Source organism: Stigmatopora nigra, chromosome 1 (assembly GCF_051989575.1).
Source record: "Stigmatopora nigra isolate UIUO_SnigA chromosome 1, RoL_Snig_1.1, whole genome shotgun sequence".
In the NCBI taxonomy this organism is placed as follows: Eukaryota; Metazoa; Chordata; class Actinopteri; order Syngnathiformes; family Syngnathidae; genus Stigmatopora; species Stigmatopora nigra.
In genome coordinates, this window is record NC_135508.1 from 14,047,867 (window position 1) to 14,067,294 (window position 19,428).

General features: G+C 40.5%; 1 protein-coding gene across 5 annotated transcripts; it reads right to left on the bottom strand.

Moving 5' to 3' along the window:
• Positions 1-12,723: 12,723 nt before the first annotated feature.
• arl13b (ADP-ribosylation factor-like 13b) lies at positions 12,724-19,340 on the bottom strand. 5 transcript variants are annotated; one of them, XM_077727617.1, is made up of 11 exons: positions 18,849-19,340; positions 16,766-16,836; positions 16,443-16,692; positions 15,625-15,730; positions 15,264-15,466; positions 14,921-15,035; positions 14,705-14,846; positions 14,156-14,278; positions 13,495-13,563; positions 13,227-13,321; positions 12,724-13,075 (listed from the first exon to the last, which is right to left on the bottom strand). In XM_077727617.1, the coding sequence occupies exons 1-10, from the start codon at positions 18,905-18,907 to the stop codon at positions 13,272-13,274; spliced, it is 1,188 nt and encodes a 395-aa protein (XP_077583743.1). In that variant the 5' UTR covers positions 18,908-19,340; the 3' UTR covers positions 12,724-13,075; positions 13,227-13,271. The 5 variants fall into 5 exon arrangements, with proteins under 5 accessions (XP_077583743.1, XP_077583751.1, XP_077583726.1 ...); XM_077727625.1 differs by lacking the exon at positions 13,227-13,321 and having other exon boundaries at positions 12,724-12,938; XM_077727600.1 differs by lacking the exon at positions 13,227-13,321.
• Positions 19,341-19,428: the final 88 nt, after the last annotated feature.

Genomic DNA, 19,428 nt, shown 5'->3' on the forward strand with positions numbered 1-19,428 from the left:
ATACAATTATTTGATTAAAAACATGACAATAATTAATTTTGCAACACCGTTTTTTCAGGGTTCGCCGACATCGACTTTTGGTGATTTTAGGTCAGTGTGAAAATTTTGAATTTGGAATAATGTTGGAGCTTTATGTGGTTCCTGTTGATAACAATTTGATGGGACTATTGTTAATATAGCTGAGACCGTTTTAATAAAAAAAAGATTTTCAGATGGTGGTGTCCATTGAGATTTATTCAATGCAACAAGTCTGCCGCAGCTCCAAAAAGGTTGGAAAACACTGGCTGAATCTACTTCAAAGCAAGCTGTAAATATGGTATGTCGATTTGAATCTCTAGGTTTGGGGATAGACAAATTGGGTACTAAAAGCACAACAAAGGAAAATGTAGAGATTTAAATAAGGAATTATTTAAATAATGTAGGCTTTACATTGCTCAGTTAAGATCCTGGAAGTGGCCAACTTGAGTCAAAGCAATATTAGTGGGTGTGAAAGAAATTTATGAAACAATTTGAAATACCCTGGAAAGGACTCTAGTGTCTCTTTTAAGAGAATTGAACAGGCCTTGTTTCACAGGTGGAAGTAGAAGTATTGTACCTGACAGTGTCCGTCCGTTTTTCACTAACTGAGAGACGAACGAACTCTTGCAAGAAACTGATGAAATTTAAGCTGAGCTATGAAAGGGTTGCTGTTGTGCTCAGCAAACTTTCTCGCTGATTGTGAGAAAGTCTGCAAGTTAGCAAGAAGGAATTTATACAAGACTAAAGGCATCAGCTGTACTGAAGATGGAAAATAAATTTTAAACTTAAAAAAAAATGGCCGTCATCTTCCGAACATGGCCAGAAGGCACTCTGCTGACGGACTCAGTTGCCTTACATTCCAAACTCAGTTCAAAAGTGAAACTGAGTAAATGTGCGTATTGCAAGGTTTTTAACTCTCTCACACACACTTCAGGCTATTCCATTGCCCTATGTTGTACATTCCATTTCTCATGCACGTTTCGACCAATCTCATAATGAAAAAATAAAAATGAAATAAAGTTGCCTGATCTTAAAACGGTTACATTTACTCCTGGGGCGCAGCTGTCATAATTGATCGAAACACATTCAAACATCTGCCTAGCAGACAGTCCAGTTGCTTATGAGGCACTTTTTTTTAGCCAGCCATGGCAGAAACCTCATGCATTTAAGCATGTAGACATGGTTCAGACAATCTTTTGTTGTTCAAGGCAAGCATCAGAAATGGAAAGAAAGGTGATAAAATCGACTTTGAACATGATATGGCTTTTAGTGCTAGTTGGGACACACAAACACCTTACACAGAATGGTCTGAAATAGAAAAAGCATCGAGTGGGCGACAGTGCCTTATTAATGCCAAAGATCAGAGGAGTTGCAGACTGTAGCCCAGAGGAAGGGAACCTATTGCCCGAGAGCCACATGTGGCTCTTCTGATGGGTGCAGGTGGCTCTAAAATATGTATTAAATGCATCAATAGGAGCATCACACCGGCATTATGACGCTGACACTACCTCTAACTTCAATCATTTTTGTTTTTCGTCATACTTTTCTGCATGCATAATTTTATTGATGAGCAACTATGTAAAAGTGTTGTCAAAATATTTCATTTAGTACTTTAAAAGTGGTCAAAGAGCCCCCCAAAAAATCACATCTCTTTCACATTTTTACTCCTAAATTCGGCTCAGAAGAAATACAATTTGAAAATATTAATTGTTTATGGCTCTCTGCCTGCTGTAGCCTATCTTCCTCAGGTTTGACGTGTTGTGTGTTCAGAGATACACTTCTCCATACATCAGTTATAAGAAATGGTTATTTCATTTACTGTTCCCGTTCTCTCTGAGTGACGCGATTTTCACAAAATATGCATTTTGGGCAAAGATTGCTACTTACTGTGATTGGGAAAGCTTAGAGTTGTGAGTCCTCGCTCCATCTTGCTGGAAACAAAAACAATCATTGAACTGAAGTAAGCCATCAGAAGTGGATAAGAGGCATTCCTCAGTGTGTTTGTAAGACTGTCTTTAATAATTTTGTGTTGTGCCTGAAGAAATTGGCATCTCGAGCACGGCCCCTAGAATTTAGAGGAAAATAAAGACTATCATTTTTCAGTAGGATTTTCTGAACGAGCCACCTGATGGTGTAGACTCCACACCATGCCGCAGTGGGTGCAGATTTTCATTCCAAATGAACAAGAGGATACCTTTTGCAAGTGCAATCAGTTGATTAAAGTCAGGTGCTACCTATTTTAGAAGACACCTCATTGGTTCAACTATCAACACCAGATCGGTTTGGAACAAAGACCAGGGCCCGCTTCAGCCTTCTCTACTACATTAGTACTATCAGCAGCAAAGCTATTGTTGTCACAGTTCCACTAGCTACCAGGTCTCAAAAGTTTAGTGGTCCAATAATAAATCGATCAGGCTGAAGTGAAGGCGACCCGGTGGAGTGAGTGGTTAACGTGGCAGCTAAATAGCTCTGGGGTCCTGGGTTCAACTCCAGGTCGGTCCACCTGTGTGGAGTCTTCTCTCCGGGCCTGTGTGGGTTTCCTCCGGCTACTCCGGTTTCTTCCCACATTCCAGAAACATGCTTGGTAGGCTAAATGGACACTAAATTGTGCCTAGGTATGGGTGTGAGTGTGTATGGTTGTCTAACTTTTTGTGCCCAGGGATTGGCTGGCCACCGATTCAAGGTGTCCCCTGCCTCTGGCCTGGAGACAGCTGGGATTGTCTCCAGGTACCCCCACGATCCTAGTGAGGATGAAACGATTCATAAAATGAGATGAGCGATGAGGCTGAAGTCAATATGCAGTTTTCTGAATTCTTTATATTACTTTACACTGAGCCCTGTATATGTGTGACTTCAGAATGAGAGCATCTTATTATAGGCTAAGCCAGCAGCAGTGTGATGACACATTTTGATGGCTGACCGCACGTAGAGTTGGACAATGCCTGTGTGTGTGAGAGTGTCGGCCTTTTGTTCTTTTCGGTAAGACGCAGATGACGTTTGAAGGTGTAAGCTGCTGTTGTGTATAGATAGGGCCTAAAAGAGAGAAAATGCAATTACTACAGCTGTCTCAACAACAATGGCCGAGCAGCCACGTCGCTACTCAATCCACTTAAAGAGGCCTGACAAGTGGTGTTGAATTGTGGGAGTACAAAAGCCACCCTTGCTGATGTTCGCAAATCAGTGTTTTTTACAAGATAAACGGATATGTGATGGATTTCTTAAGAAAGGAAAACAGACAGTCGAGTCTAGTCTAGTCGAGTCGAGTCGAGTCTAGTCTAGTCTAGTCTAGTCTAGTCTAGTCTAGTCTAGTCTAGTCTAGTCTAGTCTAGTCTAGTCTAGTCTAGTCTAGTCGAGTCGATTCTGAGGGGTTTCTTATACACTCCAAGCAGTCCGGTGTCTTCGAGGTGGATGGTCGGCGTGGCCGAGCGCGTCGGCGCGAGCGTGGGTGGCGCTCCGCTGGGTCCATGATGGTCGGATCGTGCTGTTACGATCGCGTCGCGTAGTGCGACGCGATCGGAGGGGAAGGTGAACCCAGATGCAGAGTCGCCGAAGTAAATGGAAGGGGGAGGCAGATATGTTGCTCTTGTAGCTTGATTTAATAAACGGGGTAACATAACATAACAAACTTATCTTGATCACTCATTACAAAGGAAAAGAACATGCAGCGTGGCGTGGCGTCAATGGGAACGGCAATGACTACGAGGAAAAACATGAAATGAACCAGACGATCCGACAGCGTCCACAGAAAACCATAATGCTTAAATACCAAAAATAATCTAATCACGTAATTAGCCACAGCTGATAATTATCGTGACGTCATGCCAGGAGAGGCAATCCAGCCACTCCTGACAGTATAGTATAAAGTAGTTTAGCAAACCACATTAATATATTCATAACACAAACATGCGAGGAAGCAGAAGTACCAAGATGTTTTTTTGTTGACAACTGACCATAAAACCTACGAAAAAAAAGAGGATTAAACAACTCTGTTGAAATTGGGCTGTTTACACAGTGACCATCCGAGCAAATCAATAGAAAACTACCCCTTCCAAGTTTGTATGCAAACGCCAATTCCGCATGAAAACAGCATGTGGTATTCCTCCCATACAGTGGTGGGCAGCGCAGTTTTACAATGCCACAAAAAAATATACACATTTCCTTGAAAACATTCTGCTGGTTCCAGGTGGACTTTCCATACAAGCGGCATTGTTTTTCAATATTTGCAGCCGTTTGATCATGAGTGTTTGTTTGGACTGACAGAAAAAAAATGTGTTACTGAGGTGACATCACGTTCTTGTTTATTCTTGCAGGAGTTGCAATCCATAAGGCCCAAAACCGCAGATAGGGCGTCGACAAAAGTGCCAGGGCGGCATGAAAAAAAAGGTTCAAATTATATTTGATGATAACATTGGTTCATTTTCCGTACCACTTATCCTCACATGAGCCGTGGGAGCGCCGGAGCAAAAATCCCAGGTGGGGTAAACCCTGAATTGGTTGTCAGCCAATCTAAGGGCTCAAAGGAGATGAGCAACCAATTTAAAGCGCTCAACCAGCCCACCATGCATATTTTGGGATGTGGGAGGAAACTGGAGTGCCCGGAAAAAACCCACGCAGGCATAGGTAGCCTGAAGCTTAATTTAAAAATTGAAAAATAAAAAACAAACTTTCTTTCTCTTAGCCTGTCTTTTTTTATGTTTGACAATTGCTCAAGGACACTGTGGCGGGCGAGAAACTGAAATAAATTGAGACAACAGTCTGTTTACCTACTGGGCGACTTTGCCACTCAACTGGACTTTGCCTCTATTGCAACATGACAAGCGTCACAGATTGCCTGTCATGTTCTGGCTTGCCTTCCTTTTTCGGCGACAGCTGCTGACTCGGCACATGTGCAGTAGTGGCTGTGAGGAGGAGGCTCGACGGGCCTTTAGTGATGAGCAAAGAGATATCAAGTAGAAGGCCCCATGCAGAAGCAATTTTCAAAAGCTGAAGTGAAATATATTGAGGTCAAGTGAACTTTAGTTCTTTCCCTACATTCACTTTTCGTTGAATCTATTCTTCATAACAGTCAAGATTCTGGTACCAAGGCAAATGCTTACTTAGCTGGATACCTATTGTCCTATTGTGCATTGCGTGCATGTATCTGCAAGGAAAGGCATTTGGGGTGATAAAAGGTGCAGGAAATTATTTTAAAAAGCCTATAATTGCACATGCGGAGTTTCTGTGAGTGTTTTGCTAACTTTAAAATCATACGTATTTATGTAGCTTTTGCCTCTGCATACTTGAAAGCGAAAATTTAAGAGGAATCTGGAACCAGCAGAGATGGAAAATGAATAAGTAGAGAGTAGACTCTTTTGGCGAGGCTGAAAAGCCTTATTTTTCCCTGATTCCCATGTCAACCTTAACAACATTTGATTGGCAACACATTATTTGTCTCTTGGACAAAGTAGTCATCAGCAAAATAATTTAATGAAAGGAATAGAATGGGCTGCTTGGCGAACGCTCGGCTTCCTTCTACGTGCTCTATTCACTCAACTCACTCATTGGTCGGTGACAAATAAATAAATGCTTATATCAGCAGTATTCGTATTGGAGCAATTTTATACACAACACTCATTAACCATTTTTTTGGGGAGGAAAAAACAACAACAAATAAACCGCTGACCGCGACACTAATGGAACTAAACAAAAGAGGGCACAGTTCACGAAGAAGCAGACCTAGCATTGCAACACTTCCTGTCCTGTCCTGTATACTGGCTTTCTGGCCAGAAACAAAAAGGGATTGTAACTGTATTTTGAACTTGTTGTGGTTTATTTCACAAGGAGAAGGACAACGGGTTGTAGCTGAGTGAAGCCAAATCTATCATATTCAGTATAGTACAGATATGGGCAAACTACGGCCCGGGGGCCACATCCGGCCCGTGAGGCGTTTTAATCCGGCCCGCCGACGTTGTCCAAATAATGTTTTTTTTTCCCAAAGATGGCGCCGTCACACGGAAGCCAGTGGCAGTAGCTCTGTCCACTCTTCTTTGTTTTTCGTGTTTTACAGCCCCTCTATCTTATTAAATGACATTTTAATAATTCTTAATACATTCTTTTTACTTGACTTTGTACTTTATACTTTTTACTTTTTACTTGAATGATGAGTGATGAGTATGTTAATAATTTAGTCCTTTTTTTTCTATTTATGTTTCATATGTACTGTTAACGGATGCACTTTTCTATATGTATCGTATCTTGTGCTGACCCAGCCCATCTGTCAAATTTTTAAAGTCAATGTGGCCCCCGGCCCCAAAAGTTTGCCCACCCCTGGTATAGTACCATCTGAGGTGATAGTGCCATTTTAAAGAGCCTCTTTTGCGTGAGCACAGATACTCAAGGATGCATGCTTCTACAGATGTCACTTCAATGTTTGAATATGATTCTGCAGACAGATTGCATCTTGAGGTTTAGGGAACATTCTTCTCTAGCATTGCCTGTAATGACCATCATTTCAGCCATCCATTTCTTTGCAGTTTATGCATCCCACAGGTTGTCTTGCCAACGGAGAATAAAAGATGGAAAGTAGGGAGAGTAAGACTTCCATCAAACAGCTTGAGGCCAAATGACTGGATAATGACATGGCAGTCATTGAATTGAGCATACTGTATATGGATAGGCAACTAGGCGGTGAATAACTCAAAAACAACGAGGCAAAAGATACAATGTTACAATTCATCACGGGATTATATATCCATATCTGAAGGCCCCATGCCGTCTTCCCACACATCAATATGCACGCACACCTATTGTGTCTCCTAATGCAACAATTCTGATCACACATGTAGACCAGAGTATTCTAATTATTATAACTACCTATTTTCCTTCAAGTCCTAGTAGAACCGAGTGGCTTCCGCTTATGAGTTTCAGCATGGATTTTCACATTTTTATGAACCTAAAAAATTTATATTTAAAAAAATTATAATAGCAGCAAAAAAAAAACGCAAAGGAGTGAATTTGTGATAATATAATAAAGACTGTACCTCTAAGAGTAGTTTTACAACTCTTAAATCACAACTTGGGGCCTGTTGGCGTCAGTGGTTAGCGTGTCAGCCTCACAGCTCTGGGGTCCTGAGTTCAAATCCAGGTCATGTCCATCTGTGTGGATTTTGCATGTTCTCCCCCATGCCTGTGCGGGATTTATCCGGCAACTCTGGTTTCCTCCTACATACCAAAAACATCTTCCTTACTATGGTCGCGAGGGGTGCTGGATCCCATCCCAGCTGACTTCATGCCAGAGGCTGGGGGAACACCCTGAATTTGTTAGCGAGCCAGTTGCAAGGGACAAGGAGACAAACAACCATTCACGCTCACATTCATACCTAGGGGCAATTTAGAGTGCATGTCTTTGGAATGTGGGACAAAATCGGAGTACCCGGATAAAACCCACGCAAGAACATGGAAACTCCACACAAGTGGACCTGGCCCAAAAAAAAAATACTACAGGCAAAAATCTGATGCACAAAATCCATGCACCGAAAACTATTGTGTACCAATGTCCTGAGCTTAATTCTACAGTGTGCAGGAAGCCCACTCAACGCAGAATTTGCTGAGACAATCAATACCTGCTACTGTTGTGCTCACCACCCTGCTCCAATAAACAACGTGCATATACCTCAGATCACAGTCCCCAGCCAGGGTGCGTCTACATGAGCACTCCTGTCAATCCTTGTAACATTCTACATCGGAGATGAGGGAGTTGTGTACCCAAACATTTTAATGCATTCTCTACAAAAGCACATAAAAAAAAAACACACACACACACACAAGATGCAACTGATAGTAGAGGCAACGTTCACCAGGGCTGTAGTATTACTGCTGAGTGGCAGCAGAAATAAAGGGTCACTCCCAAAGTGTGCCGACTAACTCTATAAAACATCTCTACTCTGGGCCTAATAGCTCTCCCCACAGTGTCTGATTCATCCCTTGGGGAACAATCACTCTTCGGTATCTTCACTCCACTTCTAGACGGTCATTTTCCAAAGCTCATCAACATCAGAAGGATTCTTCTATCCATGTGCCAATACTTCTGAGCTTTCATCAGCCAGAGTATCAAGTGATCACTGCCCACATGCAGCATGCATGACATTGATTTTCTATCACTGCAAAGATTTACAGTTCTACTTTTGTTATCAGTGAGACTGAAGAGTGACTGCTACGTTTTTTTTTCTTCCTCTTTTTACACGACGCTTCCAATGTCAAATTTAGATTCGAGGTGATATGCAGGCTTGTGGGACTGAAGTAAAGCTTCACAAAATGTTTTCATGATGAACTCAGGAGGTAAAATTGGAAAGCATAGTTGACATGTGCATAGCCCGTAAGTAATCGAGTCCTAGATATAAATTATTGCTAAAAATATTAGTAAAATAAATAATAAAACATGCAGAGCTAAATTTGAGATATTCATGCTGGCAACAAACCAAGGAACACAGTCGAGAATTGAGGTCTTGTGTCCAAGCATTTGTTCATTGTGTGAACCGCTAATCCTCACAAGGTTCGCAGGGGGTTCAAAACCCTATACCCAGATACCCTGAATCGATGGCCAGCCCATTGCAGGGCACACAGACTCATAGCTATGGGCAATTTAGAGTGTTTTGGGGATGTGGGAGAAAACTGGAGTACCCGGAGAAAACCCACACAAGCCCGGGCGAGAACGTGCAAACTCCACCCACACATTGAATACATACCTGGGATCAAACCCTTGACCAAGACTGTGAGGCCGAAGCGCTAACCCTGTGTCTAAGCATACTCAAAGAAAAAAAAAACATTTGAAAATAACCAAGTCAAAAATAACCTAGCATTAAATTAATAGAATTTATTACCAGACTCCTGCTAGATAACACCCCAGTTTTCCTATTTTTTTCACTCACTCATTCCACCTTTGCTGAGTAAGTTCCTGGCACCGTAATGTTCTTATCATACTTTTTAACCTTTATCTCATGTCTCTTCCCCAGATTTCACAGCCTCTTTTTTTTCTCCTTACACTGTTCTTTCGAACACCTTATTATGCCTTATCTCCATTCCTAACTCTCTCACCTATCTCTCATTGCCTTTCCACCCCAATCCTTCTCTCTCTTCGTCCTGCCTTTCTGGATCTCAACCACTCACTAACAGCCAATATTTTTCAGTAGGTGGGCCTACTTTGCACATCACTAGTATTGTTGCTAAAACATTAGCGTGGGCTATAGTGAACGTGCTGATTCACTTACTTGAGACTTTTCTTTACAGTATTACAGAATATTGTAATATAGAAATAATAGGAGTGATCCTACCTTGTGGTTTTTCATATATCGCGGCAATGTCTGGTTTACATTATCCGTGAAATTTGAGGGATTACTGTATATAAAAGCACAGTAATTCATGGCAATTTGAATATTCATGAATTCTTTTTGTCAAGCAAAATTGTGCGAAAAAAACTGTAAATCGCTATAACTAATGATTATCAGCTGATCCATTGCTTTTGACTAGCTGCTAAATATTCGGGAAATTCCGTTGTAAGAGAGAGGTGGAAGAATATTTAACATCATGATTTTGGGAAGACTAAAAAAAAAGCAATTGCAGAGATTTCAGCTGTCAGTTTCCACTGTTGGGAACATAGCGAAGACATGGACGACTACAAAGACCATTCATCAAGGCCAGAAGGTTCCCGTAAAGAAGGACAGCGATAATTGTCAACCCACAGACCCGTCATTATCAACAATTTAGTACATCTGGTACATAAAAAGCCATTTTCTTCCGTATAAATGCCACTAACGGACTTGATGAAGATACAGATACACTGTGAAACTGTGAAAATACTGCGAACTGAGGTGTTGGATAACAAGGGGTGGTATTCATGAGGAAGAGATAACACTGCATTCAACGAAAAAACACTACCCACGGTAGATTTGGTGTTTTTTCCATCGTGGTCTGTGGCAATGTCACCAGTCCTGGTATTAGGAATCTTATGTAAAATGAGGACTGATTGAACATCATATCAACAGGTTCTTGACAGTAATGTTTGACAATCAGTCATCACAACGAAACTACACCGAGCTGGAGATTTCACCAATACAATGACCAAAACCTGCACACAAAATCTACTCTGGGAAATAAAGTTTTCTGGGAGGGTCATCCAAGTTCCCCTGGAATGACCAGCAAGCCCTTGATGGTGGTGATCTGAGCACATTTTTTTCATTCGCTGAGGCAGTCACACAAAGTGTGCATGTAATTCCTAGGAACGGATTGCCCCCTATTGGATAATAGAAATAACTGCATCTAGTAATGATTTAAAAAAAATATCTTTAGTAATAAAAATAATCAAAATCAATAGGTTTTTGAAATAATTACTCTATTATTACATATGATACATTATTATTATTGTTGTTATTATTATCGTCGTCGTCATCATCATCATCATCATCATCCTCATCCCCATCATCATCCTCATCCCCATCATCATCATCATCATCATCATCATCATCATTATTATTATGTACTACTCTATTTTATTAAATCAAATTTGGAAAAAAGAGCACAAACCTTTTGTGTAGTCAATGCATATTTGGCCATAGAGGTTATTTAAAATTAATAAATAATAAATAAATAACTAAAACACCAAAGACCTAACACATTCTTGGTTGTATTTTTTCATGATGAGCTCCAAGTTGGCCTTTGGTTGAGGTTGTAGCACAACACACTCACCCTCCCTGTGCAGCTCTAAAAGCTGCAATCAATACATTCACTCATATGCTTTGGACATATCATGGATGACCTTTTTAGTCAGTACAAAATAAATATCCAAACTCCTTTCTTGGTGGCTTTTTTTTTGCACTAGGGGAACTCAGTAAACACATGCTGTGGGCATTTGCGCTATCTTTATGTTGGAACATGTTTAGGAAAGCAAACATCAATGATCTGAATGATTTTCTGGCAGACAACTCGATATCAGCCGACGGTAGGAATCGGGCTTAAATGTGAAGCATACACTGTCAGATCGATGCTAACCAAACAGGCGACACTTAAATCCTTAATGACAACAATCAAATGTATTGCTAGAAGGTAGAAAATAAGAATAGATACGGTTAGTATCAAAGGATGGATTACGCAAGGAACCCATGACGTAATCAGACATTGTCCATTTGACAATGTTCCCCAATGGGGGATGTTTTTAAGTGTGCACACTGCTTTGAATTTGAGCTCCATTGTATCCTAAATGTTACATATTGACACTCTTCTTTTGAGAGAAGTTACAATTATGATGTCTTATTTTTTTGCATGATGGTTAAGTCTAAAAAAGGAATGGGAAAGTATCGAATAAATTGAATAGTCTAGATCACCTACATAGAGTACTTAAGAAAACAAACAGAATAAACTATCAATTTAAAATGCTAAATTGGGAGGTCAGTCCGTGTCTTAAATTTGAATTTAAAGTGACCTAACAAATCTGTCGTTTCCCAGGTCCGACATTATCGAGTTAAAAAGATGAGGGGGCAGAACGGCTAAAAAATGGTCGTCCTTCCACTGCAGACAACTGGACAGGAAGAACAACAAGATGGACGGATGGGAGAATGAAAACCTGAAAAAGTGTAAGGGAATTGGAATTTGGAAAAAGACTGCAAGGTAAAGTGGAGCCAGGTTGTTGATGGCCTAGAAAGTGCAAATCAATATTTTGTATTGAATACAGTATATTGCACAAGTAACCAGTGGAGTTCTTGCAGGATTGGAGTGATTTGGTCAGTAGAATGCGTCCTTGTGCAAGGAGCAGTATTTTGTAAAATATTAGGGATAGTGTTGGAGTGGTTGGAGTCTTATCCAAGATTTCCGAAAGAAATAAGAGACTGGAGATGGGAAGAACCTGGTTTTTTTTCAATATCACTGTTATGGACTTTTTTGCATGCTGCGGGAACAATGCCAGTACTGAAAAAATGATTGGACGATGTTATGGGGAACCAGGGGCAAGGTGGGGGCTTTCAACTGGAGGGGGAGGTCAAGTTGGCAAGTGAAGAGATGACAGATGGCTTTGGAAATGACCGTGGCAGTAGACTGAATGAAGTTGGAAAATGAGCTAACATGCAAAAATAGCGTGGTTGGGGTAGAATAGGGGAATGAATTTTGCGGGTGGAACTGTTCGCATTTTTAAAAGGAAAATGACAAGAGAATCTCCATCTCATCTCATTTTCTGAACTGCTTTTTCCTCAAAAGGTTTGCAGAGGGCGCTAGAGCATATTCCAGCTGACTTCGGGCCAGAGGCACAGGTGGATCGATCTGGATTTTAACCCAGGACCCCCACTGTGAAGTTGTTCTGTAGCTCTTGAAGGTACAGAAATGGCAAATGGCAGAAGCTGCAAAATAAAATGTAAAGCAGTTTCTTTGCTTGACCGTAGTATAGTGATTTTTTTTTTCCAGAAAATACTTTTGGCAGTTTCACATTTCCCAAGTCCCATAAGTATAACTTGTATCACTCACCTGACTTTGGTGCGGGCTCAATTCCCACTGGTGGCAGTATAACTGGGAGTGCAGATGGTAGTTTGTCTCTCTGTGTGCCTTAAGACTGACTGGCGACCAGTCTAGGGTATAGTCTGTCTTTCACCTGAAGACAGCTGGGTTCGGCTCCAGCAACCCCCACAACCCTTTCGAGGATGAGCAGTATGCAAGATGAGTGAATGGAAAAAAAAAGATACAATTAGATTAGTGTTCACTTTGTTTAATAACATGATAAAAACATACGGTAAAAACATTTGTATAGTAAACGTGTATTTTTGTAGTCTGTGAAACCACAGTTGTATGGCGTCTTAACAGAGAATTCTTCTCCGTGATGCTCCTTTGTCTTTTACGTCGCACTTCCACGTTCGCAGCTTGTTCGTTCCCGGACGTGATGCAGGGTGCTGTTTAAACTCCGCTTGCTTTGGACAGAAAGCAAAAGGGGAGAGCCGTGATTGGGGGAGCTCAATCACTAAATGAGCTTAAAAAACCACATCATGGGTGTCACTGTTAGGTTGTAGCTTATTTGCAACAGGTGGGAGTGGCTTCTTGTAAAACTCTGTGGAGTGGAAGAGAGGGTTTGGCTAAATTACTACAAAGTCAGTTCATTGCAAATGAATTAATCCCATGCATCACATTACACCAAAAAAATAAATGATAAGAGGGTGAAGGTGCTGTATGAAGATGGGCGGATGGTTGTTAAGACCGACAAGTTGTTAGAGATGATCAAGCTCAACGCTGTCGATGATTAAGAGTTAAAGCACGGCTTCAGTGTTTCCTCGGCAGTGCCAAGCTGAAACGTCGCCTACAATGACAACAACAGCCCTCCAATTATTACTCTAAAGAGAAAACACTTGTTAATATTAGTGCATGAGAACAAATGAAAAACGACATGATTCATAGTTTGCAAGCATGAAGTTAGATGGGAGTTGCATAAGAAAGAAAAATGAATTGGAATCCAGGCACGGCTGTTTTTACCAGAGGGCTTTGAGTCCCACAGAGGCTCTAGTTTGGGCAGCCTAGAAACTTTAGGTGAAGCCCATCCAACTAAAATAGAAAAAAGGCAGTAGGACATTAGCAGCACATTGGTGTGTTGTGAGTTTGAACTTATTCACTTGCACCATACATTTTACAATAGTATTAGATGTACATTTGTGTAAAATATTACAGAACACATTGTTCCTCTAATCATGCTGACAATGACGAGTTACAGGCAGAAGAATTGAACCGTCCCCTGTTCGATGACAGAAATTACGATTAATTTGGGCCAATCAATCAAGAGTAAACCAAAAATTCATAGTGTTTCTAAATTGTGTGCTTTATATTTATAAGAAAAGGGTCAAGTTATTCTCGGAGAGAATTAACGACATTCTAATGTACTTTAGTAGTGAAAAAGTACCGTATTTTCTTGCATATATGGCGTATTTGTCACTAAAAAAATGACTGAATTGAGGGTGCGGCTTATAAGCGCACAAATTAGTCACGACACTCAGGAAGCCCCATAATGGAAGACAAATTGGCTATTCATTTCAAAAAGGTTGGTAAAAGGCCCCACTATATGATGTAAAACAAAGAAAAAAATATATATATATATCACATCACTAAAAGTAAATAGAAAGGCAAAGTGAAAATAACAAACCTGGAAGGGGTGGAGGCGTTGGTCTCTCTCCTTGCCCCTCCTCTGTATTTAATGGGTCCACGCGGTGTTTCCTCTTTAGGTACAATTTTCTCACCTTTTTCTTGCTATGCCGGGTGGCCATGCCTTTGAGGAAAATAGGCATAATAAATCTGAAATTATTCGGGAACTTTATACAGCTTTAGTCAGTTGATTTAAATGTTTTTTTTAAATCAAAGCATGTGTCATTTATACTTAGCTATCTAATTTCTTTGTTTTGCAATACCTTGACTTACAATTTAGATATGTCATTTCTGTTCTACTAGAAAACCAGTGGATTGCCCGAGCAGTGGGCAAAATGCATAAAAAGTTCTGCCCCGTTTAGTTATAGTAAAGACTGCATCGATAACTTATTATGATGATGATGATGATGATGTGCAGCTTCGACAAACAGCTATCAAAATTGTCCACTGCCTTCATCTTAATGCCTTTTTTTTTTAATTCAACCACGGTGCACCCCTTGTGGTGACATGTACCCATATAAATCGCATCAGGGGCTCCAAAGGCACTTACTTGAGCCGGAGTTATCCGGTGTTTGTCTTGCCTCATCTGTCTCTTGATAATTCTCCTCTTCATACTCGCTGTCTTCCTTAAGACTGTTGATTGCGCACTCCTGCAGCTCGTGTTGCCTTCTCACATTTTTGTTATCCCCACTCTGAATTCAATTTATGACAGAAGCAAAAAATGGGTTACACTGGCAGAGGGATTAATGTCCGGTCTTTTTCGCACCTCGTTGATGACATTTTCAATTGGCTGGAAGGGGTTGGCCATGTTTCCTTCATCAGGATCCTCTTCGCAGTGTTGCTTGCCCTCGCGTTCTGCCTCCTCCCGCTCTTGCCGCTCTCTAGGGAGAAAAAAAATGATTAACCTTTTGGCATCTTCTTACAAACGCCTGAGGGTAGGATGTTAGTTACACAAAATAAAACGCTGCTGGGGTGAAATGAGTTCAAGTGTTTACCCTGAAGTGATGAAAAAAGATTTCATTACGCTTTGCTTGTCGAAAAACAAGACAGATAGTCTTCCATTCTCGGCCAGGTTAAGAGTCCATTATATACAATTTATCTTGCCGTACCTTTCTTCTCTTATCAAGCGGACTCTTTCTGCCCTTTCCTTTTTATCCTGCTCTTCTTGGGCACGTTGCTCCGCTGTGTCTTTCTGCACACGCTCAGTGATGGCCTCATAATCTTTGGCGATGTTGTTGAGCAGCCAGCCCAAACCCCTTTTGATGGATTTGTCAAACTTTTTGCCGTAACCCATGACGGCAGAGCACGGCTCCTGGAAAACGAAAAGAATGAATTCCATTAGCGCCGTCAAGTCGGAAGCGCGGCGAGGGAGCCAAACTAAGCTCGCTGTTATTTTGTAGAAACGGCGCAGCTCACAGTAAATCTCAACAGTCTTCATATCTCTCAGCAAACAGGTACAAAAACACTTACAATCTGACAGAGACACTTGTTTTCATTAACAAGCTTCTCTAACGACAGGTTTTCAATGATTTCTGCTTCTGCCAGAGCTCCTTCCTGATCCTGTTTGTTGGCGAGTCTGGGAACAGAGACAAAATTTACAAAATGGCAATGTTCCACTACCTGCTTTTGGAAGCAAATCGTGGCTACTGTTGACTACATCTGGCCACCTCTAAATCCTCTGAGTGCAAATGCATTACTATTTCACAGTCACCTGAAGGCAGCGTGACAAACAGTTTGAACTCTCACTGAATACCATTAAAGAAAAAAACAGTTTATCACTGTAGTACCATAATTTCCTGACAGGAAAATTACCTGCAGGTTTTTAAATGAAATACATCCTCATTTTATTTTTAATTTAAAAAAAAACATGATTTAAGCACAGTTATTTCTCAGCATTCAATTCATGTGACACAGTGATGAATTCTTAACCGTCAATAAAAAAAAGTGTGTTGATATTGGTCTAGTTTTGAATGGGGAGGAGTAGTGACAATTGATCATCAGACTACAAGCTTCTCCACAAGGATGAGAGTCTATGAGAAAATCTTTACGTCTATGAAATGAGGGAAAAAAACTTTTTTTACGTCAATATGATCCTAAATATTTGGGTGATTGCGCTGACGTAAAGTACAAATGCATTCAAATGATAAGAATTGTGCCACAGTGATAGGTTCTAATAGCCCTAACAAATGGTTACCCCAATTTTTACCAAAAAAATATTGTTAAATATAAGTTAGTTTTATTTACAGAGCCCTTGGGGGAAAAAATATCATAAATTCCGTTATACTCACACAAGCACTGGCTTCCCAGCGATACGGGGGTGCTGCAGAACCTCTGCCATTGTCTCCCGTGTCTCTTGAATGCGTTGCACGTCGCTGGAGTCTACCACAAACACCACACCGTGCGACTCGGAGTAGTAATTTTTCCAAATACCACGAATCCTCTTCCCACCACCAAGATCAAAGATTGTGACCTCAAATTTTCCTTGATTTAAGTCAACCTTTGAAAAGCCCACAGTAGGAGCAACATCCTGGGGATTGTCTAAAAGACAAAGTCAAATGTTAGCAAAGTCCTTTTTTAACAAATACTGAAACACAGTAAATAATGTCCAAACCTCCTTGGATTCCTCGTACTGTGGCGGTTTTTCCTGCGTTATCCAGTCCTACCATTACCAAAGTCACTTTTCTAAAGAATGAGAAATAAATATGAATACTTTTTATTCTCAAAACTCTCACATTTCCAGTAATCCCTTGATTATCACGTCTTCACTTCTCGTGAATTCAGTGCTTTGCGACTTTTTCCAGCTATTAGTTTTTAAAGTTTTTTAAAAAATATTTTTAAGTCTATAAAAATGAAAATCCACATGCAAACTTGTAAACAAAAAGCCACTTTTGAATTGGATTTGCTACTAGGACTAGGTACTGCAAAATTTTTGTATATATATATATTTTTTTTTACAGTTCATAAAAATATGAAAATCCACAATGAAACTCTTAAGCAGAAGCCACTCTAGCTACTAAGATTCAGCACTGAAGAAGAAAAAAAGTTATAATAGGGGTGACTCCACTTTGGATTTTTTGATTATCGCGGCCATGTCTGATCTACATTAACCGCAATAATTGAGGGATTACTGTACAGTGTATTCCGACTCGTAAGGCAAACTGAGAAATCCATGCCGGCACTCAATAGTCACACATTAAAATATAGATAAGCCAGTGAGATAACCATTAAAATGGGTTGAGTGGAGTGAATGACCTAGTAAGTATAATACAACTATTCATTCAGAATTCTGAAATCAACACACTGTTATCCCTAACTATTTATCATTTTTAGCACCACGTTGCTCATCTAACGTGCTCGTGAAGTGGGAAAGATGAACAGGGCACATTCAGAGGACAATCGGAATGTACTGGTGGTGATGGTAATCACATGCGACCTACATGCATTTATTTCTCTTGTCCATACTTAACTTTGATACTTGGGATGAACAGACATCAAGCGTTTAATCCATCTAATAATCCATCTAACGGTCCACTACAGCCATACGACTTTCAGCAGAGCAGCCTCGAGATGCGAACACAAGGAAAGCCGACAAAATAAGCACTCGCTATCTGAGACCACATAACCCTTCACATTCTATGTTACCAACACCTTGTACTGAGGTGTCAACAGCGAGAGACTTGCTCAACAGACCCAAGTGTAGGATTAGATAAGGATTTCTGACTAAATCCACAGGCTCAGTAGCCTCACATTTAGCACGTGGGTTGTGCGCAAACGTTTACCCTGACATCATTATTCTTCCTCACTGCTGGTTACACAACAAAATCAAACTACCATAGAAAAGAGCATTTCTTTTGGCCCAATATATTTTTTAAATGGTTTATGTTTTGTAGCGCAGAAACTCAAACATTCGGGTCATGGTAATCCACAAAAGTTGAAATGGACACTTGGACTTTTACAGTTACTTTTGTTTTGTTTGATTTTTCATAAATAATGAGAAAAAGTCTTGGCTGCTGGGTTAAGCCACTCTAAACTACAGAGAACATGCTAAAAAATTAAAAAATAATTATGTAATTTCTGAAAGTTTAAAATATTTGTAAAGGCAGAATATAGTCTTTTAAAAAGTACTTCGATTGGATCATATTGTAGTACTGTAAATTGATGAGTGAAGTTAATGGACCATTGTTACTCATTTGTGTGGGTGAATATTGAAATGGGAAAGCTATCGCATGGTCAAATTAGACATGGCAAAGAATTATATGCTTTGTTTGTATGACAAAGCCACCCGATGTTGAAGTGGTTTATCGCCTGACTTGGATGTGGAAAACGTGGGATCAATTGTCAGTCAGTGGTGGTAAATTAATTAATTAGGTTCTGTTTCTCCCTTTAACCAATCCCCCATCTAAAGTTAGGACAGTTGCGCAGTAATTAACATATTGATCTAGTAAATCATGTATATGGAGTACGTTTATTTTTTGACAGTTTCCATTTACTAGGTAGTTCGATTGCTATATTTAAATGAGCAATAATTGTGTATTGTACCGTAATGGATGATGACATAGGCCATCTGTAAGGCTTTGACACTCGATGAAGGAACCCCTAAAACGCTGACTAGATCTTTTTTTCAAACCCTGTTAGCTCAGGCACATCAACAACAATTTAAAACAGTATTAAAATTCCTCTGTAAAATGTCTTACCTGGCCGGCTGTCGCCAGCGTTTCAGCCAGTTACAGCAATTCGCCATCAGGCTAAACATGTCAAGCCAAGTGTAGGGGTCTGCACTCAAGTGGTCATCGAGCCTCAGGGAGTCCCACCACTTCTAAGCCCCGTAGTGTGGCGACCGTTACCCTAACTACATCATGAGCCAACTCCAGATGATATGGAGGGCTTTTCCAATATGTCGCATCTCTTTCACTAGTAAGCGTGAACCCCAAACGTGGCATACATATCCGAAAATCCCGATGGTCGTGAAGTGCAGCTAATGATTACCGCTCGCAAGATGCCTCGGCTAAAATTTAAGCCTCGATGTGCGTGAATCGCCTTTTCAATGATAGTTTATATCCGCCATGAAGAAAGACTCAGGTTTTTAACACCATCAAAGCGAGTGGCTGCTTTACAATGCGAGCATTGAGCATTTAGCTTCCTTTAGCTTTCCTGCGCTGTCTCTTCTGTTGCTAGGATGCACAACATATGACGTCTTATCCGCGCGTCAAAAGAAATGGTATTTTTAACGGCGCCCCCTTCCGTCAATCTGGAAATTACACACAAACAAGAGCG